Source organism: Labrus mixtus, chromosome 10 (assembly GCF_963584025.1).
Source record: "Labrus mixtus chromosome 10, fLabMix1.1, whole genome shotgun sequence".
NCBI lineage: Eukaryota > Metazoa > Chordata > Actinopteri > Labriformes > Labridae > Labrus > Labrus mixtus.
In genome coordinates this window covers 7901413-7924907 of record NC_083621.1, presented here as the reverse complement: position 1 = coordinate 7924907, position 23495 = coordinate 7901413, and the positions used below count along the sequence as shown (strand labels likewise).

Below are 23495 nucleotides of genomic sequence, written 5' to 3'. Positions count from 1 at the left end.
TTGGCCTTCTTTACTTGCTGTATAAGGGCTCAAACACAGTTTCCCCGAGATTACTAACATTTTCACTTCTTTGCATTTATCCCAAGATAAATTGGTGGATATTTTTACTATACTGACATTCTGGAAAATCTATTGGTCTTGTACCCTAAAGCCAGGCAGGAGTGTCATACTGATCAAGTCTACAAAACATTGAATGCAAATATTTCCATTTGCGCAAAATCTCAGCATGGACACCTGAAAGTGAATATTTTCCTTTTGCTTTTTGATCAAGATATGTCTTTTAGCTCTCACATCAGTCAAGTTTCAAGAACAGCCTACGTTCACCTTCGTAATATATCCAAGATCAGGAATATCCTGTCGCAAAGTGATGCAGAAAAACTAGTTCATGCATTTGTTACCTCCAGGTTGGATTATTGTAATTCTCTTTTGTCAGGGTGCTCTGGTAAGTCTTTAAAGACTCTTCAACTAGTCCAGAACGCTGCAGCTCGTGTACTGACCAGAACCAGGAAAAGGGACCACATTACTCCTGTCCTGGCTTCTCTGCACTGGCTCCCTATACAGTCTAGAATAGAATTCAAGATCCTTCTTCTCACTTACAAAGCTCTAAATGGCCAGGCACCATCTTACCTGAAGGAGCTACTAGTGCCGTACTGTCCCTCGAGAGCGTTGCTGTCCCGGAGTGCAGGCCTGCTGGTGGTACCTACAGTCTCCAAGTGTACTATGGCAGGTAAAGCCTTCAGTTATCGGGCTCCTCTCCTCTGGAATTGTCTTGCAGCCGGGGTCCGGGAGGCAGACACAGTCTGTATTTTTAAGAATAGACTTAAAACTTTCCTTTTTGATAACTCTTATAGTTAGGGCTGGTGCTGGTGTAGACCAGCTCTTAGTTATGCTGCTATAGGCTTAAACTACCGGGGGAACTGGCACCCTGAGCTCCTCTCTCTCTCTCTCTCTCTCTCTCTCTCTCTGCATATACAGTACATCATATTACTGCATGTATCTATCTGTAAATCTCAGTCACTAACCACCTACTTTCCTGGGAGCTCTTGAGCTCTCCTAGGCTCCTCAAGATCGTCGGTTGACGGCTTGCCAGAACTCGAGATAACACTTGTTATGAGTTGACGCTACACAAATAAAAGTTGATTGATTGAATATTAGTCGTTGATTCAAATTAATTAGGGCTAAAGTCAGGAAACTGAGACAATTGTTTTATAGTTGAGAAATAACATGTAAATGATAGTTTACTGTAACCACTCACACACAGTACAGGACCTGCAGCATCTGCTTAAGAAAGAGAGAGAGGGGTTTTTTTTCTGTCCAATGTCAGACTCGTCCCTTCCGTGATCCAGAAGGCTAAGCAGCAGGCGTCAAGGCTCCAGAGACAGAAGCTCACACACTGCCCCTCGTGGCCTTACAAGGACCTCTATATCACATCCACTTAATTATTTCTCCCTCTGTACATCCGTGCCTTTCTCTACAACACCTCCCCTCAAATTAATTACACCCCTGCAATAACTAACGTCTCAACCTTGCACAAAACATGGTGACAGTAGCAGCTAGGATACAACCGTGAAATATCCTACTCCCTCAACCAATCAGTCCAGCTTCTTCCCTTCACTCTGTAGGGAGGTTCAGGACAATTTTCCATTGTTTTTTTAAATTAGTCTGATGGAAATAATTAACTATGGGCTAAATGGCTTTGAATGTCAGTCTCATTAGCATATTCAGAGATGGACCCGTCATTCAGGGGTCACGCTATGTGAACGTCGCTCAGGGTTTGCCGAAGGGATTATGGATGAAAAGAGTGTCCATTCTTCCTTCTAATCTGCTTAAGTTTGTTTGGATAACATTTTACAGTAAATACTTGATAAGCGTGTGCATAACGGGATGATTACGCCAAATAAGAAGAAATAAGAATAATGAATTAATATTCCTGTTTTGCTTCTGACATTAGCTTTCAAATCAGCATTTGGTGAACTGACACTTATCCAGTAAATACTGGATGTAATGAAAAACATCAGACATGGTACTCTCTTTTCATTGTTTGAAATAAGGATACAAACTTTAGTAAATGCCTGAAGCTGCACTGACAGCCTGTGTGTATGAGGGAGGGTGAGAGAGAGAGAGTGAGAGAGAGAGAGAGAGAGAGAGAGAGAGAGAGAGAGGGGAGTCTACCGCTGCCTGTCCACAATATTATCAAGTCAGGTTTACCGGAAATGATTTTTCTTTCAAAGTAAAAGGCATGAAAGTGTACTGGTGTACTTTGAACCAACATAAAGGAGCTTTTTCAAAAAGAGAAGTTTTCTTCTATTTTTTTCTTCTAAAGCATCGATTAAAACTAGGGAAAGGTATAGGACCAGGACATTTAGCCTTTAGAAAACCGATTAATTAGTTAACTTCATGTTAAACATTCAAATGAAACTAAAAAAAATCATTCCATATTACTCCATATTACTTTTGCCAAAAAACAACAACCTTGAATAGGCTATCCTGGAGACTAGTTATATTCATATTTAGGTCTATGGAGTCTTTATTAAAATAGAGAGTTAACAAACCAAGAAAAGGATTAATTAAGGTCTTAGCAGCAGCAGACTGTATCATAGCACAGGTGGGTCCTGTATTCATGTTTAATACGTTTTTAATATGTTTTTTTTGTTAAGATAACAAGATGTTTGTGTTGCCATTAAGATCCCTTTTTGTCCAAGGGCTCCGAAGTTGATTAGGCTAGAGTCACTATCTCTCCCCCTCCGGCCAAACGCAAGCTCAGTTACTGAGTGCCTTATTATGACAACCGAAAGCGGAAGTAGAATGAATTTACCCACTTGACTGGTGCGTGAGTAGTTCCCTCTCCTCTTCTCCGTCTAAGCACTTGCTCCGAGGTCGTGTGGATGTGCTGTACGGTCTTCTGTGAGTCTCCGTGGCGCAGGACTGGACGGTCGCCACGCCTTCAAAGACGCACTTTATCTCGGCTTCAGCTCTCCCGCTGTGTCCGCTGTTCACCGGCATAAACCTCCACAGAGCCCGGACACACAAACCAGATACTACTATCAACAATCATTCTCTCCACAGCCCGTCACACTGAGCCGCAGGAGTCCGGCTCCACTTCTCCCACTGATGGTAGTTGAAGAGGCTGTGTTGTAAACGCTTTATTGATTTGGGAATATCTGGAGCGGCAGTTTGATCGATTTGACATCGGATAAAAAGCAAGAAATCAAAGATGGGGATCAAGGTGTAGTGCTGGTGAGTAGAGTACTAAAGCAAGGTTATCCCACTGCTGCTGTATTTGCATATTGAGATTTCGCTCACGCCCACAGTCTGTGCGCGTGCCTATGGTTGACTGCGTGTGTGTGTGTGTGTGTGTGTGTGTTTCTGTGTGTGTGTGCGTGCGTGCGTGTGCGCGCGTGTGTGTGTGTGTTTCTGTGTGTGTGTGTGTGTGTGTGTGTGTGTGTGTGTGTGTGTGTGTGTGTGTGTGTGTGGCTTCGTGCACTGCGCGTAACGATCTATCAACTGCCAGCAGAACATTATGTCGTCACAGCTCGAACTTTACCAGCAACAGTGATGACATCACGATTCCTTATCGCCATAGAGACACTGGAGCGCCGCGTGCATCAGTACGATAAAAGCAGCGAGAGTCTGAGGCGTGAGTCAGCGGTGTCCGGGCTTTTTAAAGGGCGTGTGAGGGGGGATTCAGCTCATTTAGGGAGCTGGAGTCACTGCGTCTGTAGCCTCTGACACATTTCAGGGAGAAAATACAAGACTCATGCAGGGGGGGATGTTGTTAAAGTCCTCATAGAGACAGCACAGGATGAACAGGTGTAGCACTGATGCAATTGTGTTTCTCATTGAAATGAAAAGTGCATCATCCACTAAAGCATCCACGAGGTGGTAAGCAGCTTTTTCCCCCCCATGGGCGATGTAGTAGTTTGCACAGCTCACTCATACAAACCCAAAGGATTTCTTATCTGCCTCTGGCAGCTTATTGAAAGGTGCATGAAAGCAACACCCGGCTCCATCAGAAACCAGTTAGGGTGGCGGAGAAATTCTTGCTGAGGTTGTTGTTATTACCAGTAAAGCATCTCCTCCTGATGCTCGCTCCCACGCCCTCAGCTCCGGTGTCCTCCACCCCTCAGTCAGCCACTACTGCACCTACCACATTTTGTGACTCCGCTCTTTTGCTGTGGATCTGAATGAAGCATCAGAAGCAACTTCACCTGCCTATCTCTTAAACCAAGAGGTGGTATACTTCTTTGTTCTTATTTATTTACCCTCTCTGCCTGTTTAGGAATCCACCCTGGGAAATTCTATTTGCTTACTCTCACCTTGACGGGCAGTGTTTGCTTTTGCATGCCCAGAGTGGGGAAAAACAAACATTTGTTCCTCCCTTGTGCTTGAGAGGTTCCTTTGTGAAAAGACAAAATGCTAGAAATCAGTTATTTGACTGTCTTTCACGATATAAACTCTGAATTATTTCATCCCTGTTCCATCAACAGCACCCTTTGACTTTGTCCTCTTGTGATCAGGACCTTTTTGTAGCAATTTGCTCCACCTCCTCTTCAAGCTCATCTGTGCTCGTCAAAGCTTTGCCGCCCGTGGCGAAAGAATATTTCTGTTTAGAAATGACAGCCTGCTTTAAACAGTACAGTATAGATAGGGGGTTGTACAGGCAAGAGTCACAAGAGTTATGGTCTGTCAAAAGTCTGCAGGTACAGACACACACTACAGCACATGTTCCCTCCAATCCAGGCCGAGTCTGGAGAGAATAACAGGTGTGCTGTTAATTAGGGCAGCGTTTGGTTTGACGTGAGACTAAGAGAGGCACATTCCCAGAGAGTTAGGCCGATCATTCAGAGAGGGCTGTTTGAGGAGAGAGAGAGAGAGAGAGAGAGAGAGAGAGAGTGGGTGCAGGGTCTGTCTGGGGCGGGTCGACAGGGAGGTAAACACAGGAGCTGTTAGTCTGGTGGCAATGACAGCTTTATCACCACCACAAGGTTTATGACTGTGTGTCTGTAAGGGGGAAGGGGTTTGTGTATGGATGTGTGTGTGTGTGTGTGTGTGTGTGTGTGTGTGCTTGTGAGTTGTCATGCATCACACTATATTCTACTCTGCAGACATGACAGAATTCCACTACTGCTTTGTGACAGAGCGGTCAAAACAGGAATCTACTACATCAGCATGTGCGCAAGGAAATCCAATTCATTTGTTTTGTGACTGTAAAATATACATGAATAAATCTTTGACTGATCAGTCAGTAGATAATTAAATTCTGCAGTTCTTCTTTTTTTTGTGCTGAAGCCTACACATTCTCATGATTTAAAAAAAAAAAAAGGCTTCGCTAAAATGAACACAGTTATAAAAAGCTAATTAAGGGGCGCTGAATAGCCTAGCAGTTATGTCACGCCCCATCTACAGAGGCTATAGTCCTCGTTGCAGTGGCAGTGGGTTCAAATTTGACCTCGACCCTTTGCTGCATGTCACCCCCGACTTTCTCCTCCCAACATTTCCTGTCTCTCTTCAGCTGTCCTATCAAATAAAGGAAAAAAGGCCCCAAAAAACATTTAAAAAAAAAATAAAAAGCAAATTGAGACAATTGTAGAAAGGATAACTCTTCCTTTTGTACACTTTCTTTTTTTGTGAATCATCTCAGTGCTGTTTATCAATTGGGAAATTTACAAAGGTACCTCTCTTCAAACTCTTCAAAAAATGTTTCCCCGTTCCACTAGACTGTCAAGTATCAACCTCAGCCGTGGCAGGAGATCGATTGAAAATAGGGACAGGATATGGTGATGGCCTGTGTACCTGCCTGACAGGCCTTCTGGATGTCCTTTGGCTACTCTGCAGCTTTGCCACTGACACCAGGATGATGAGAGTGATCTGACTGACGGGCCGAGGCAGACAGGGTTCAAATGTGGAATCATTCCGTCACAGCAGGCTGCTCTGACAGCAGAGAGAGAGTAAAGGGGGGGGTGCAAGAGACTTTGATGGAATAAAATAGAGAAGAGGGGGTGTTACTGTGGGACTCAACAGGCATCTAATTACCTCCCAATAGGAGCCTTGACTCCATGGTCTGAACTTCCTCCACATGGCTTGCATGCTGTCATTCAGCCAGTTATTGACAGCCTGTATTTATGGATCAGCCAGGGTCGAAAAAACTAATGGTATATGATTAGATCCCTGGTGTTTCCAATAAACCACCGGAGAAAACCTATAGGATACAGCATCAGATAGGCTCCACTGTATGTTTACAAACCACATGTGGATCCACAGGCCAATGTCTTCTACATATTCCAGCCCTTCAGTTTCATGCTACTCTAGTTATCAACCATGATAGAGCCACCATGATCGACACGACATGTTTATCGTTGCCATGGAAACATTTGATGTTGGAAAAAACGTCATGTACACTATACTTGGATACATTGTCGGTAAACGTAGTCAGGTCTGTTTCATCTGTTCGTCTTGACTACGCTAAACTGGGAGTTCTTTTTCATCAGGGATGGGGTGGAGTAGCAGAGAGTCACTTCCATGATTCCCCTCCAGCTTTTAAGTTATCCTTTGTTATTGTTTTGATTGAGAGCCGGTATTTACGCCTGGCTATCTAACTGTCACATAAGCTCAAAACTCTAAAATGGCACTATGTGATAAGAAGTGGAAGGTGGAGACTGAGTTAGTAATGTGACTGACTTAAGATCTTAGTCAAGATCTACTTACTGTCATGGTTCCATTTAAAGATTGGGGTTAATTTATGAATTCAATGTACAGAGTAGGTTGGTAGAGATTTATGTAGATAGATATCGATGCCAGCATTAGGCCTACGCCCAATGGCAAATTCCCCCGACAAACTGTTAACAGTAGACTGTTGTGGTAGGAAACTGTTGCCAAGTATTGATGAAATGAGTCATCACAAATAAAAGACAACACATAGGAAGTGTGAATGCATCAGGAATCACTTCGTCATTGTGTGCTAATGCATTATTTTCGACCTTAGCTCGTGAATTGTATCTCAGCAGGTATTTCATTTTAAAGTATTTGAAATGCGCTAATGTCCAAATATCAACATGGAACAACTGAAGCATGTATTCTGACCTGATCTTAATCATATCAGAATACATGAGGCATGGGTTGTGAACACAGCTCTCTGTGACATCCCACAACAGCAATTAACACACTTTGACTTTGCACATCAGCAAGTGACACACCACTCCGCCTCTGTCCATGCAGGTCCTAATGAGCAGATAAGATACACTCTAATAGGGCAGGAAGCCGACATGATGAAATTAGTAATGTCTGGATATTAGATTTGCATCTGTTTTAGTCTTGCTTGTTATTTTTCTGCAACGGTTATTGTGCAGGTTTGATTGAGAGTAATACAATGCTTAGCTCGATTTGAAAAAGAGCTAAAGGACCATTGAGGTAGCTGCACATAGGCATTGTTTCATTCAGCCTTTCTGTCTAGATGCTCTTAATCACTCCACTCTGTTCTTCCTTCCCATTTTCTTCCATTTGCTTGGGGCGCTGGTAATTCCTCATAAGTGGCACTTGAGGCAAAATTATGCCTGTTTAGAGACAAAAATCACTTGTCCGATTCCCCTCAGAGGAGCATCGCATCAAGAATGGTTGTAAATTGGAGTATTATGAATAATACATGACTGTTTTTTAAAGCGTTATGACCATCATGAATGACAGATTTAGGGCACTCAATGCTCTAACACGTTCTACGTGCCCACTAAGCGCCAATCTGTGCTCAGCTCCAATTATCTCTCAGCAACAGCATGATAGATTGCCCAGACGCATCACATGTCACAGACCTTCAATTCATATTCGGAGGCCATTTTCATCCACCCTGAACCGGGGGAATTGACTCAGAAGTGTATTTTTTCACACATATAAAGTGGTTTGAAATAGGCGTCAGTGGAAAATGGTTCTCGACCTTTAAAGTTGATCTCAAAGCACGGACCATCTCTCAGGCTTATGTGCAAGGATTGATGCCGTTTAAATGCAAATAAAAAGGTCTTTACTAGCTTGGCTTTAGGGTTTAAAGTATGCAGTTTATGTCATGCAACATAGTCTTTGCTAGTTGTTGTATGGAATTTGAGAAAACACTGAAGCACAGCTGCACCTCTTGGACAACAGTGGGACAGATGTTTGTATTCAGAGAGAGAATGACTTCACTTGGATGTAGATACACTTTGACTCTCTAAGCCTCTCTGCAAGCACACACACACAAACACAAAACACAAACCAATGCATGCACACAACTGTGTCCAAACTCGCTCAGGAATGAGGGTGGCTGCACACATGCTCAGGGTGTGTTTGCAGAGGAGAATCCCTATGGGAGCTTTACATCGGGAACGATGGAACTTTTGGAGTGCAACAGGTGCCTGGATGTCAGTATTACCCAGCTCAAACAGTACAGGGGAATTTTCACAAAAGAGATTTGGGAAGTTTGTCCCTGTAGAGTGTGAATGCGTTTCCCATCCTCTGTTGTCTCATACCGCAGAGTGAAGCTGGGGAATGGGTGTGAACTTGGAATGCCTCAACAGTAACTCAATCCTGTGTTTGGCTGCTGTGTGGGTGCAAGTGTGCATGCATGTGTTTCTTTCAAGACACAATGAGCTCATTTGTCTTCCGCTGCCCTCCTCCCTAAACACACACACACACACACACACACACACACACACACACACACACACTCGTCATCAACCAACAGTGGTGCACCGGTTTGCTTTCTTTGTGTGGTGACATATGTGTGGTATTTTGCGTACTCTCTCTCAGTTGTCAGCTGTGCCAAGCAGTCGCTGTGCAGCTCAGCGGCCACATTGGCTCGGCCCATGGACTTCAGTGTAAGCGCCAATACACATTTGGGCTCCTGTAGAGACTGGGGATGATGGCAGGGGCAGAGGGCCAAAAGCATCCCATGCCAGCAGCTCCCACTGGGAGAGCAGGCTGCTGCAGGGCCATCTGTATAGGCGTCCTGACTGAAGAAGTAGGGCGTGGAGCGGGAGACGACGGGGGAGGGCAGGAGTAGAGGGGACACTTTGCAGGGAGACGGAACTGAGAGGCTAGATAACAAAGAGGTGTTTACCTTCTTTTAAGCCCCCACCTGACGTGAGGATTCTCTTTTATTTTCTCCGGTCGAATCATTTCAGCTTTCAAAGAACACCATGGGAAATTTAGGCCAAAGCTTCGATACTCAGAGGTATACAAAACAGTGTCAGGACCAAAAATACGTGATCTTCTTTTAGAGCTCAGTCCCAAAACATAGATGAAACGCTGAACGATGTGGATCCCTAAAACAGAACTGAAGTGTTGTAGGATGTAAATTAGTCTGTGTCTGCAAAGGAAAAGAGGGGTTTAGTGGGTCTGACTCTAACATCCATGCCTGCATACTCCCCTGGGGGGAATATTGCCCTCTAACTCCCCTTGGTCTTCTGTTTTTTTTCTTATTCCTTTATTCATCGCACTTCTGGGTTAGGTAGGGGAAGCGGTTTTTCCTCAGTAGTTTCTTTTTTTCAGCTCCCTTTAACTGTGATCTCTGACACCAGGAAGGAACAACAGAAACAAAACAAAGTGCTGCTGCAGTACCCACACCGGATATTTGAGTGCCGCACCTCTAAGCCTTGTGTTGTTTCTTAGTATTGGTATGCGGCATCCTTTCTGAAAAAAAAAAACAACCGCATTTAGATAATGTTGAGTTTAGCTATCAGCATTGATCCTTACTTAGGACAGCATTAAAAAAAATTTAAAAAATATTGTATCAATTTGACATTTTGCGATTTCTAAGGAAGCAAAAGGATTTTTAACTACTTTGCTCAACTCTCTTTATCCACAATAACTCCTGATTTGTGTTAGCTACAAAATAAATACACTAAATGAAAACAAGTTGAAGAAAAACCTACTTCTCTGGGACCTCAAAAAATCCAACAAGCAAAGAAGAAATTATTACAGGTAGGTATAAAATCAGGTTAGTTTGGGAATTCAAAGTACAACATGGTCTGGATAACATCAGTATTTCAATATAGACTGCAGGGATGATATTAGTATTTCAAACGTACATGTCAGAATTACAGCTCTTTCTTGTCAAAACTCAGAAACTAAGACGTTGTCCTTTTTAAGCATCCTTATGAGATGATCTATTACCAGTGGTTCTCAACTGGAGGGTCGGGACCCAAAAGTGGGTCTCGGAACCGAAAGTTTGTGTCATTCAGTGTATTTGTTCTGTCATGCTTTTAGTGATCGTGTCCAAACTGCTCAAATTTTCTTTAAATAAATATGATTGATTAAAGAATGTGAGAAATGTGGGTCGCGATTTTTCATGAAGGATTAGTTGGTGGGTCCTGAGGCTCGACCAGTTGAGAACCACTGATCTAGTCCATTTCTGCTGCTTGAAAAACCACATGGCTCTGTGTAAAAGACCTGTGTCCTTAACTTTCAGTGGGGTGATGATGAATAGACGTGTGAAGCCGTACCAATGAATCATAGTCAACTGTGTAAGATTTGATGAATATTATATAGTTTCTCTATGGAGGACTTTAAAAAAATTTTTTTTTTACTTTAGACAAGGCTTATATTCAGCAGTGAAACAAAGCCCAGTTTCAGAGCATTAGTACAACAATGGGCCCTTAGTGGCTTTGGACCCCTAATTCTACACCTTTGACTCTTTAATGATAGAGGTCCTAACGTGGTTTGATTAGTTCTGAAGAAGCCTCTATCATCTCAAGAGAAAGCACTCTGTAGTGCTGATTGTCGCCATCCATTAACTCTTTGGTGTCAGAACAGATTTGTCAGCAACTATGTCACCTTTTCAAACACACACACACACACGTCATGTCAGTGACTTAATGTAGCTAAACAGGTTCTACAGAGACAGAGATTGAAGTGGCTGCAAGAATACAGAGATTATCACAGTTATGAGCCGTTTGACGTCTTAAAGCTGCGCCGTCGTGTCAGGAATGTCATTGTTTCATCAACACACACCACAGACACACAGAAACTCAGGGCAAGGCCGTCAAGGGTGCTGATAAAGACCGCGTGTCTCCAGACAGTGCCATTCTGTTAATCGTGATAGAACGAAGAAAGCGGATCCCCTGATGGCAACGATAACAGCCTGACAGAATCACAACACACACACATGCACACGTACATGCACACGCTGAAGGAGAGCCCTGAACAATGACACCCCCCCCCCAGCTGTCTAGACAGAGTGCATGGCTGCCGTTGGCTAGCTGCTGGAGATCTCAGAGGGGATTAGAGCACAGACTACACTCACCTGTTCTTAGCTGCTTGTTTCTCAATGTGCTTTTTCATGCAGCGTTGATGCAATGTGACAGGCACAGAAGGAGCTGGGTGTATCATGAGGTATGCAAACAAGCAAGGCAAGCAGTACAGCTGTGGATGGCTTCTTGGTCACGTCGTAGGGGACAAAAAGTGTTTGGGGAATTTTGTAAGTGTTAACAAGAAGTCACAAGACTTGTTTGTTTTAAAACATGTGAACAGACATGTTGAGTTACAATGGATGGAAAAATGAACAATTCACTGATGACCAAGCCACTAATGTTTGAGTCAGAAGTTAACTTTCCTAACAGCACAACTCCTGAGCCAACAGAGCAATAATAAGATGTTACTAAAAGGCTGAGAATGTTGTAAAATGTAACATTTATTTTATTGAATATCAGTCAGTTTCTTCAATGCTCCTTTCAGCAGGTATGACCAGTATCATTGGCTACTGTTTGCTAATATGGATATTTGTATACTCGGTACCTGGACATATTTGGGTGACAAACAGGAGACAGTTAGTTTCTAACATTCTGCTTGTTTTCTAATTTTGGTACCATTACACTGTTTTAGCATGTAAAGGATACAGGCGGTCTTATTTTCCTTCATTATGCACATTAATGCAACACTGACAGCTCAGTCAGAGATTGGGGTGTGTTATGCTAGTAGCTAATGCAGCCTGGAGCCTCTGGCCTCAGAGGTGAAGAGTAGAACACAGCGGTCTGATAACTTTTCTGTTTATTACTTGCTAACTCAACAGCTCAGTAATGCTTTCATTTTTAGACTTTTGGTCTTCTTACTCAAATGACATCACTTGAGGCAGTTCATCAGAATTAGAGCAGCTCCCTCTGGAGCTCAAAGGCTTCATCCAACATTTCTTTACATGCAGTGGAAGTTTTATAGAACAGTTAACAACTTTATGCATACAACCAGTTGATTCTCCCACACTAGTCTCCCAAGAATCTTCAGAATTTATGGCAAATTCAATGTGGCCTTTTCCTGTAATTGTCACTTTTGACCAGATTAGTCAAAGACTGGTTGAAGATTCATTAATCGACAATGCACCATCTGTCATTGTATTCTTTATGGCACATTATGAATGGAGCTGAGTATTTCACATACTAACGCTGATGAATGTTTGATCATAGACCTACACGTCTATGGAGGAGTTACCTGACTGACATCTGTTCACACGCTGCAGACTGTGAGGTATCGACCGACACAGACGCAGAGCCGTGATGAAACGTTGAATCAGAGCCGCAGAAATGCCGGAGGGCAGAAGCAGTAGAGCCGAGGAGAAAAGCAACCGGGAGGAATAAGGAAAGTGAAGATTATCGCAGACGATAGAGGAAGTCGTTGCTAGTGCGAGCACGTAGTATAAAACTCTCAGTCACTCCTATACATATATGAATACAAACACTCCGTCAGACGTGTGTGTGCGTGTGTGCGTGTGTGTGTGTGTGTGTGCGCGTGTGTGTTTGTATGCACAAGATGACTCACAGATAAACTCCTGGATTAAGTCTCTTAGAGCGAAGCAGACTTTGTACTCATGTCATTTCTATCACAGAGGAAGTTCCAAAATGCTCTTCGACTGCATCTGTGTTTTAGTTTTTCTCTTTATAAAGACATTAGTGCATGCAAGACAACAAGGGCTTACCCCATTTTGAACTTAATCTGGACACCAGTAATCACTTGATTTAAAGAAAACATCTTAAATGCTCTGAACAAGAATTATAGAATGATATTCTTTTACTGTTATTCTGTGGTGGTGTTAAAATAGACCTTTAAAAGTGTGAGTGAAATTTAGTACGGTTAGATACGCTTTAATTTAACCCTTTAGAAGGGGTGGGTGTGTAAATATATTGTCTTGTCTATATCTTCTGTGATACAATCATCGTATTGCTGGTGCCAGATAGTGATGTTTTACTTTTTTTTTTTTAAAATGCCCTCTTAACAGATTTCTCTGCCAACTTGACTCATGCGTCACCACATTATGATTCCACGGCAGGATAATGTTGGACAGCGCTGAAAAGAGGTTAAAGATGAAGCATGGAGTTTCAGCTGACACAGAATTGCAGTGAATACATTAATCCTGCAGTTGACTTCATTGGGGGGCGATTTAACTAGTCAGATGTAAAGACGATTGTCTTGCAGAATATCAATTATAGTCGAACGTTGTTATCCTGAGCCAAGTATTGTTTATCGTATCACAAGTTACGCTGCCATTCCCACCCCTACTGTATGGTGGGAATAATCAAGATGAGAGATTTGTTATCATTTTAGTTTTGCTATACTACCTAGGTACTTAGTTTGATGTAGCTCTGTGAGATGTTTTAAGTGTAATCTGCTTGGTCAAATTAGTGGGGTGCAACAGATTAACCATAATTACTTTGAGGGGCAGTCGAGAAGAATACAGCCCTCTTTAAAAATAATGTATCTGGTTTCAGTGGTCAAAGGAAGACTTACGGATGTCAAATCATCACAGCCCTCCCCCCGTCAACTTTGCTTCTGTCAGTGTGTTCTCGTGTGGGCAAGTGCCCGAAGAAGTGTTGTGCGAGGGACAAGTGTTGTGTGTTGTGTGAGGGACACGTAAGAACAAAGGCGAGCTAAGCCCTTCACACAGGAGACTTTAGACGTGAGCTGTACTTCTGCAGTCAGTATGAGCTTGACCTTTCACACCAGGGACTCGTGACATGGTTTATCCAGGTGGCTGTTAGGTGGGTGGGGGGAAGGGAACCTGAAGGTCAACAGAGGATGAAACCAATGCTGGACAATTCTTAGGCTTCTTCCAGTGATGGATGATAGCTGGGCCTATAACACCTTTTGTTATACTATTACAGCTTTTTAAGTTGTAATTTTTGCATTTTTTTTTTTCTTGTGCACATTGGCACGTATTCTGTTGTGGGCTGGGCTGCAAACAGGGGGAGGAATATGCCGTGTTTACATGTCAAATAACTTCCTACGTGTTGCTCAAGGTCTGGCTGTCAGCAAGTGGTTTAGCCACCTTTTCCCGAGGCAGAGTGGCTTTGTGCTGCTGTACATGCCTGTAGACACAGAGAGACTGTGGGTATCCTTCGTGACGATGGGAGATTCAGCTAGATGTAGCCACCAGGTTTCAGTCTGTGAGAGATGCAGCACAGGAGAGTCAGGAAGATGTCAAATTCAGTAGAAACTTTCATTTGATGTAACCAATATTTGTATCTCTTCCATCCTTTTCATTTTATCTCGCTATTCTTTGATCTATCAGTTGCATGTAGACGGCATTAAGGTGATGATGAGTGATGATAATTGCACCCCGAGGATCATAATGTCCTCTTTATCTGTAGTATCACTGCTGTAGTGCACATTACAGTAAGTGCTTCTTTTCCACCACAGCTGCAGCGTGCATCCATTGAGAAAAGCAGCATGTTAAATTTTTAAAACGAGTAACCCAAAGCCTTTATGAAGTGAAACGAATACGCCACACGATCGCTTTCAGGCAACAACTGCCTCCTCGACGAATGCCCTGGCACAGTTTGTTAGTAATAAGGGGTTATTACCGACAACAGTCTATTCTCATAAATGAGGAACAATCTGTGCTAAGCTTCATGAGTATTATACTCTATGTTAAAATAAGGAATTGATACCAGATAAAGAGATCACTAAATGTGGAATGTTTAATGATAACTTCCCTTAAAACACATCTTTAAATTTAGTTGCTATGGAGTTTCCAACCTATGCCTAGAATAGAGTGAGGCGGAAATCTGTTTTAAATCTGTTTTTTTTTCTATGCAAATTAAATTATTTTTTTTACCAGTAATGTGCTAGAATGTCCTTTTCTTGAAGCCAACCCATGAACTTCTTCCTCATTCTGTCTATATTCTGCTGACTGTTGTGTTTTTGTTTGTCTGTCTGTTTTTCAGAGAGGAATGCCCCAGACTGTGTGCTCAGGCACCATGTTCACCACTCCCAGTAGCTTCAGCCCACATCTGGCCTGTGCTGAGCCTGGAGAGGAGGAGGAGGAGGGGCCCCCACAGGAGGGCCAAGAACCAGGGGCCTGCCTGGCCGATGGGCCCCCGATCACCTCCGCCTCCCTGGACACCCTGATCCAGAACTTGGTCCCCACTGCCGATTACTACCCCGAGGTAAATGAAAATAACAAAAAATTCTCAATTAGAGAGTTAATTTAAGTTAAAGTGTGATTGAAAGTTCAGCCTGTGAGATCGTTAGCCCCTTGTGTCTGTTTAAAGTGCTGCTCTGCATCCTTTAATCACAGAAAGCCTCAGTATTTGTTATTGATGTAACGTCAGTGTCTTAGTGAATGTCTCACGCTGTCCTTTGACAGAAAGCCTATGTGTTTACGTTCCTGCTGAGCGCACGTCTATTCATCCCGCCTCCTGAGCTGCTGGCCAGGGTGTGTGAGCTGTGCATCAAACAGCAGCAGCTGGATCAGAGCCCACTGGATACGGTGAGCACTGCGCCTCATATAAACAACACGACTCATGTATGAAAATGCACAAGCTAATGTGTTCACACAGGCACAGAAAAAAGTATTAGACTTACACTTGTAGTCTGCATATAAGCAACCGCTAAGTTTTTGACGGATTGGCAATTTTTAGTGATCATTGTCTTTTGCTGAGGTATCCATAAATGTGAACCGTACTGTACTTCACTCGTCTCTTTGACAACAGGCAAAGGTGCGCAAGTTTGGTCCCAAGATCCTGCAGTTGCTGACAGAGTGGACAGAAACGTTCCCGTCCGACTTCAGGGATGAGAAGATGGTCGGACACCTTAAAGACTTCATCCACAGGATAGCTCCATGTGATGAGGTACACTGAAGACAGCCATATGATGGCAGTTAAGTTCTTTACCGAAGACAGGAATTAGTTTGCACTTATGTATGACATGCTGGATCTTCATTTAAAAAGGATGAAAATCATACATTTCTACTGGATGAGAATTTGTGATGAGCTGTAAGATCATTTTGATCAGTACTTTACCATCGTGGCTGTTTATGATCTGCCGTGACTAGCAGTGTATCTGCAGTGAGAAATGCTCTGATGGGGAAAAAAATTCAATTATCATCACTAGCAGTGAGCGGGGTGATGGAAGGAGTCAGAGTGTCAGTGCTGGGTGAGTAACCACAGCTCTGTGTTACACAATCTTGCATTACTGGAGAGGAGAGGAAGCAAGGATGTTAGAGGAGTGGCTCTATCTGCAGCCTCGGGGGGGGGGGGGGGAAACAGAGGAGGGGAGATGGATGGAGAAAACAGGAGGGGGGATGGGATGCAGGGGCAGAGAGAGCAGAGAGAGCAGAGGAGGAGAGGAGGGTGATGGAATCGAGGAAGAGGAGGTGAAGAGAGGACAAAAAGAGGGGATGGTGGCAGGCAGTGATGAATGTGCTGCTATTTACAGATTGCTGTCTACAGGATAGGGTGTGTGTGCGCGTGTGTTTGTGCATACATGTGTGAGCTGTAGCTCCAGGTCATTTGTGAGACAGTGACCCAACGGCCTCGGTGACCAGTCATCTGCAGGCAAACACACACATTCCTGAACACAACACACAGCACATCGCTGCTGCTGTCCCTCGAAAACACATTTTTATCTCAACTGAAATTGTGATCTTTATTTTCGGGCTCATTTTTTTTTTAAGATTAAAGTTAAATGACGCAGTAGCCAGCCACAGAGACAAACGAGTAATATGAAGTATCAAGAACAGTACTTAACTAGACAGGTAGGCTTTGACTGCAGGTCAGATTATTACTCAATGCATGTGCAGGAGTGAAATGAAATAAAAAGCGTAATTAAAAGCTGAAATAAATGTACTGTATGGAATATATACAATCTGGTTGGACTTGCCTGTGACCTTTCAAGGATGTTATATAGCTAATGCACAATTACATTGTAATTTGAATCATATTTACATGAAGTATGATGGTGTAGTATTGCAGCCCAGGCAGCCAAGAAGTTCTTTTCATTCATGCGTATTACTGATCTGAGACGCATAAATAAATAATTCATACAAGGCATTATTGACAGCTCTCCTCTCCACCCCTCCCCTCCCCTCCCCTCTCCTCTCCTCTCCTCCCCCTCTCCTCTCCACCCCTCCCCTCTCCTCTCCTCTCCTCTCCTCTCCTCCCCTCTCCTCTCCTCTCCTCTCCTCCCCCTCTCCTCTCCTCCCCTCTCCTCTCATCTCCTCTCCTCTCCTCTCCTCTCCTCTCCTCTCCTCTCCTCTCCTCTCCTCAGGCATATTGGAAAACCCTGAACCAGGTGCTGCAGAAGCTCAGCCAGCGGCTGGCCCTGATAAGCCAGGGAGAAGAGAGCATCGTCAAGGTCTCCCTCAACGCCTCCTCCATCTCTGACAAGCTGGTGGCCTTCAAAACCAAGCCTCCGCCCATCCAGAAGGACATGCTCTCCATCTGCAACGACCCGTACACACTGGCACAGCAGCTCACCCACGTGGAGCTGGTGAGGAGAAGGGGGGAGGGAGAGGAAGGGAAGGGAAGTGGGGGTTAGACAGAGTTCAGGGTAAGACTAGATAACAAGGATGGACAAGAGTAGCTGAAAGAACGGACGGTTTGGACAAGAAGAGGCGGAGCAAAGGCGTTTGAAGAATGGGTGGCGAGATAGTCTAAGTCAGGGACATAACAATGGATTATAAGACATCAAACAAAGAAATGAAATGAATAGAGAAAGAAGAGATGAAGATGGGAGTTGATGTTTTGATGTTGTACTATTGTGAAGCTAGCTGTAGTATAACCTTGATCCTTACTTGTCAGCTATAACAGTGATAAGTGGCGTCAGAGTGTAATATGAAGAGAATAATGCACTGACACATACATGAACAAAGGATCTCTGCAGCATCCCTCACATTGCATGCATGAAGTCTTCAGTCTTTTCATGTGTGTCTTGATGTGAGCACGTGTATCTGGGGGTGGTTGTGTGTGTGTGTGTGTGTGTGTGTGTGTGTGTGTGTGTGTGTGTGTGTGTGTGTGTGTGTGTATGCCTGAATAAGCTTGTACCCTTGTCTAAGCTGTGACATCACCCCCAGAAGTCAGAGATGTGCCTGAGGCTTCAAACAAAGGGGATAAAAACCACTGTGGATATATGTGACCTGACAGCTTCACACTCTGGAACACACACCCACGCACTAGAGAGAGAGAGAGAGAGAGAGAGAGAGAGAGAGAGAGAGAGAGAGAGAGAGAGAGAGAGACGAAGACAGACATTTACAGTGCTTACAGACAAAACTTGTTCCTTTTTAGGTTAAGCAACATTCTTGTTCTCATTAGAAGAATAGACGCTTTTTTGCTTTTTGTCACTTTGCATAGTTTGTGTGTCTGTGTGTGTGTGTGTGTGTGTGTGTGTGTGTGTCTGTGTGTGTGTGTGTGTGTGTGTGTGTGTGTGTGTGTGTGTGTGTGTGTGTGTGTGTGTGTGTGCAACACTGTTCTTTGCGTGTAACAGGGCTTTAAATGTCTCTACTGAGTCATTTTGATTTGCACATGCATATGATAGCACGGTCATCTTTTAATAGAATTGAAATTCAGGTTCAAGTGTCACTGTGAGGAAATATGACTCCAATGAGTCACGTCAATGAGTCATTACTTCCCCTTATCGATTGCCTTCCATTACTGAAATGAAAGAATTATTAATGGGACGATCCCCATCGATGTTTGTGTGTGATGGTTTGTATTGGTGTTTTTGTTTTCCAGGAACATTTGAGTCATATTGGACCTGAGGAGTTTGTCCAAGCCTTTGTTCAGAAAGACCCGCTCGATGGAACCCAGGTACACTTTTATAATTCAGTATGTGACTTTGCAGAAAGAAATCAAGATGTGTAATCTACACAACTTGTCAAGTTTAATGTTTTCAGTTAAAATCCATAGTGTGTCTTCGAAATCCCACATCTTTTTTTGCTTTGTTGATTTGACTTTTGCTTCACAAGTGGCCATCAAAAGGTCACGTTCTGAAAAGCTTCGTCTGCTGTCTCTGTGCAACTGCTTTCATACTCTCTTCTCATTTTATTTTTTTTATTTTTTCTGCCCTTTTGACTCATTTCCTCTCCGCCCCCTCTGGTTTTCCCTCCTGCTCTCCATTGATTGTGTTATTTCTGCTTCCAGCTCACTATCTTTGTCTTTCGCACTCACACAGGGGGTCAGCCTGTAGATAGGAAGCTAATTACGATCAGAGGAATTCCCTATAGTGGCACTTCCTGTACTGACTTGTGTGTATGTGCATGTGTTCATGTTTGTGTGTCATCAGCAGCCGTGCTTCAGCGACCAGAAGAAGAAAACCACCAACCTGGAGGCATATGTCAGGTGGTTCAACAGACTGTGTTACCTGGTAGCTACTGAGATCTGCATGGTGAGTGGCAAATGTCGGTACACCAGGTGCTCATTTATTCTAACTTTAGACTTTAATAGTAAACAAAAAACGAACCCACTGTGCCAATAATGAAGCATATAAAAAGTCTCCAATTTAAGAAATACTTATCCTGTTCACAAAATAGGACAGACACTGTTAAGAAGCATGTCATAAACATGGGAGACTTTCCCTATTTTAATACATAACTGAAATGTTTTTTGGAATATGAATTCATATGAATTTAACCCTAATCCTTCATTGGTCATTTATTTCTACGTTTTAGATGATAATCTGGGCACTGAAACACTTGGCACTGTAGTGGTATTCCTTTTGTAAACAAGTAAAGGTGCGCGCACAAAGCCGGTTTGTTTGGTACAGAGTGTCGCTGCCCCCTGGTGGTTACTTTTTGTAACTACTTGCCAACTTTCATGACTAGTTTTAGTATTTGAGCCTAAATATCTGTGAAAAGGATAAATTATATTGTTAAAATCGAGCTTATATAAAATGAAAAATCTTGTTTGCAGCCTGCAAAGAAGAAGCAAAGGGCTACAGTGATAGAGTTCTTCATTGATGTTGCCAGGGAGTGTTTCAACATTGGAAACTTCAATTCCCTCATGGCAATCATCTGTGAGTCTAATTTTGCAATTTCCTGATAGTATTATAAGAGAGAATTCTGACGAATGCTGCTATTAATAGTTGAATTTGTGTCCTCCTGCAGCCGGCATGAACATGAGCCCCGTGTCACGGCTGAAGAAGACTTGGGGCAAAGCCAAGACTGCAAAGTTCTTCATACTTGAGGTAAACACGATCCAGAGTTTCATCGAACGAGAAGTACTAGACAGGTAGGGACTTGATGTTGACTGAGTTTTTTTGCTTTGACAGCATCAGATGGATCCTACTGGGAACTTTTATAACTACAGGACAGCCCTAAGAGGGGCCGCCCATCGCTCGCGAACTGCCAACAGCAACAGAGAAAGGGTTAGGCGCTGCTATTGTTTTCTTTTTTAAAAGCAAGATGACATCAGTTCAATCCATTTTTAATTTTAAATCATCAAACTTTCTATTTTCCTGCCCGTTGTGTGTCTTCAGATCGTGATTCCCTTCTTTAGTCTGCTGATTAAAGACATTTACTTCCTGAATGAAGGATGTGCAAATCGGCTGCCTAACGGCCACGTCAACTTTGAGGTGAGCCAATTCCTGGTCTCCTCTTTGTGTCATTTCTTCAGGAAAAAAACATCACCAAGGAGTTACTTTTTTTTTTTTGCTTTTGTTAGAAATTTGTGGAGTTGGCGCGGCAGGTTGGGGAGTTCATGACATGGAAACAGGTGGAGTGTCCATTTGAGGAAGATCGGGCCATCCTGCACTACCTCCACACTGCTCCCATCTTCAGCGAGGACGGTGAGAACCTGTGTTTTTTTTAAATACTAGTCTATACAGGTATTTATGATCATTTGCTCATTCCAACCAATCCTCCTTCTTCCTCAGGACTCTACCTTGCATCCTATGAGAGCGAGAGTCCAGAGAACCAGGTAGAGAAGGACAGGTGGAAAGCACTCAGGTAAGAATGATAACACATTATAATAATAAAAGTGCAAATCAACACAACATCCTTCATCAACGTCTCATATCTTTCCTCCATCAGGTCAAATGTTCTGGCAAAGACATGAGGCCCTGATGGCAGCTAACCCTGCAACCAGCGAGGGAGCTCGTGTTCTCGTTGCACTAAATTGAACTGTGAAGGAACCTAGCTGGTACTTAGGTGTTTTTTTTTAATGAAGAAAGGAGGAAAAAAAGGAACAAGATGAACGGGATTCATCAAGAGTGTTTTAAAAAAAAAAAAAAAAAGAACACATCTTTAAAAAGGGAATTAAAAAAGTGAAGCTATGGAAACTGGATCAAAATGCCTTTGCAGCATATGAACTGTTTAGGTAGAGTATGTTGGAGAGGGGTCCAGCCTACTCTGTAACCCCTCCCATATTGTGTGTTTACTCTGTGAAGATATGTTTACTACTATAGCGAGTACAGTTACAGGGAAAACCACTTTCTAAAATGAAATTCATACAGATGCTATTGTTTTTTTGTATTTGCTCCTCTTCTCTCTCTTTCTCTTTCCCTTTTTATTCTTAAGCGTTGTCCAGGTATTTATTTGAACTTGATTTCCTATATGTGTAATGTACTGTAAGGAAACTAACCATGATGTGAAGGGCGCTGGCTAGCCCATTATTAACTTTTATAGGTCTACTGAAGGATTCTGGGAAAGATAGAAGAGAACATGCCTTGAGCATTTTACCAGTTCATCTCATGTGTACTTATATGTGTTTGTGATCCAGATGTTCATGCATTCGATGTCTGTTCAGATTGTCATTGTCTTGTTTTGCATGAGAATGACTGGAAAAGACTGCTCATGGGTCAGGGTTTTTTTTTTAATTATTATTTATTGTATTCTTTGAAGTGTTTACTCATTTCTAAAGTTATTGTGCCATCAATGCAAAACAACTACAGTATAGCTTCAGTCACAGGGCCAGGTGTAGATTGTGTACAGGTGACATTTACCCCTCATCTTTCTGCTCTTCAGGAAGTTTTCTCCGACTGACGTTCAGTTGTCTGATATATTTATGGAGATTTCTGTGCTGACAGATGTATAGTTTTTATTGTTACTTTCCTCTACTGAATATGAAGTCCAATGGCATGCAACGACAGGTGATGTTACAGGTGCATAAAGAGTATCCACCTTGTGAGGAAAACTGCTGCAACAGGAAGTTTGCAGTGCAGATGAAAGACGACGGTGATTTGGATTTTGTCTTAATCTTGATTAGAGAGAGAAACTTGTGCCATATGAATCATGATAATTCAGGTTCCTCTGACTTGAAATGTGTTGTTTGTCGTTTCGTGGGATCGTCAACTTGCGACTCTTGTTTTTGGCAGTTTTGTTGTGATTCGGGGGGCGGGGGAGGGGTCGTGTAAGGAGGAGCGGTGCACTGGGGATGGGGACTATGTAATTATAAGCTTTTTGAAAACAGTCTTATTGAGTTTGCTATGATTGATTGATGTCAGTGTTTTCTCTTAAGAAGCACCTTTCCATCCCAATAACAGACTGACTTTAACTCGCCCTCCTCATTTGCCATCAGTAAACTTGCTTTTCCTGTAACACATTCCCCCTGATAAGTTAAGTATAGAGTCAAACATCCATCCAAGCTGAAGACATGTTTTAATAAAACATTGCCTGTGTTAAACGTGTGTTTTCAATGACAATCTACTTTACATCACTTCTGCTCTTCTGAATGGTGCCATTGCCATTTTCCAACCTTTGATTGAACACATACATTGCTGTGTGCATTGGAAGGAGTGGAGTGTTTTTCATGGTTAAAGAGGCCAAGCAGAAACAAGTTTTGTCTTTAACATCACTGCTACATTTATGACTGGTTCTTAAAAAGCCTTTAATAAAAGTTGACCATGCTAAACTGATTGTATGATTTCCTTTTTGTCTTCGTGCACAACATTGACTCGGGATTCACAAAGAAACAGGGCGAGATCATTATTAGTGATTCCTGACCATCAATCCCCTTTAATTGTTTGCATGTGTGACATTTGTTTCATTATAGCCCCAAGAAAACACCTAAATGCTGTGGTAATCAATGTAAATGGATAAGCTTAGTACAAGATTTCCTCTGCCGTCCAGACGTCGTCTCAAGGTGAGTAATCACTGATCAATTCAAAAATAAGTCAAAAGTTAAAACCCCCACGTTAAACATCATTTTGACGAGAGTGAAACGATTTTTCAAAATGTTCCCTTAACTGATCAATTAACACAATAGAAGAAACTGCCCATCAGTTTTGTCCAACAGCGCAATTCGTAAGATGTCGATGTTTGATTGTGGTTTAAAAAA

The 23495-nt window shown here is 42.8% G+C and overlaps 1 protein-coding gene across 2 annotated transcripts; it reads left to right on the top strand.

Moving 5' to 3' along the window:
• The first annotated feature begins 2850 nt into the window (after positions 1–2850).
• LOC132981804 (ras-GEF domain-containing family member 1C-like) lies at positions 2851–23073 on the top strand. 2 transcript variants are annotated; one of them, XM_061047880.1, is made up of 14 exons: positions 2851–3237; positions 15171–15392; positions 15593–15715; positions 15939–16076; positions 17494–17715; positions 18957–19031; positions 19510–19608; positions 20133–20235; positions 20327–20406; positions 20491–20586; positions 20698–20793; positions 20883–21006; positions 21094–21166; positions 21251–23073. In XM_061047880.1, exons 2-14 carry the CDS (start codon positions 15177–15179, stop codon positions 21273–21275), a joined length of 1470 nt encoding a protein of 489 aa, XP_060903863.1. In that variant the 5' UTR covers positions 2851–3237; positions 15171–15176; the 3' UTR covers positions 21276–23073. The 2 variants fall into 2 exon arrangements, with proteins under 2 accessions (XP_060903863.1, XP_060903862.1); XM_061047879.1 differs by having other exon boundaries at positions 19507–19608.
• The last annotated feature ends 422 nt before the right edge of the window (positions 23074–23495 follow it).

What these genes read in the sequence shown, in the direction of transcription:
- LOC132981804 (XM_061047879.1), top strand. Translation starts at nt 15,177, where the DNA reads ATGCCCCAGACTGTGTGCTCAGGCACCATGTTCACCACTCCCAGTAGC. An exon ending in TCCCATCTTCAGCGAGGACG is followed by an intron (nt 21,007 to 21,093) that starts GTGAGAACCTGT and finishes CTTCTTCCTCAG; the next exon opens with GACTCTACCTTGCATCCTAT. An exon ending in GACAGGTGGAAAGCACTCAG is followed by an intron (nt 21,167 to 21,250) that starts GTAAGAATGATA and finishes TTCCTCCATCAG; the next exon opens with GTCAAATGTTCTGGCAAAGA.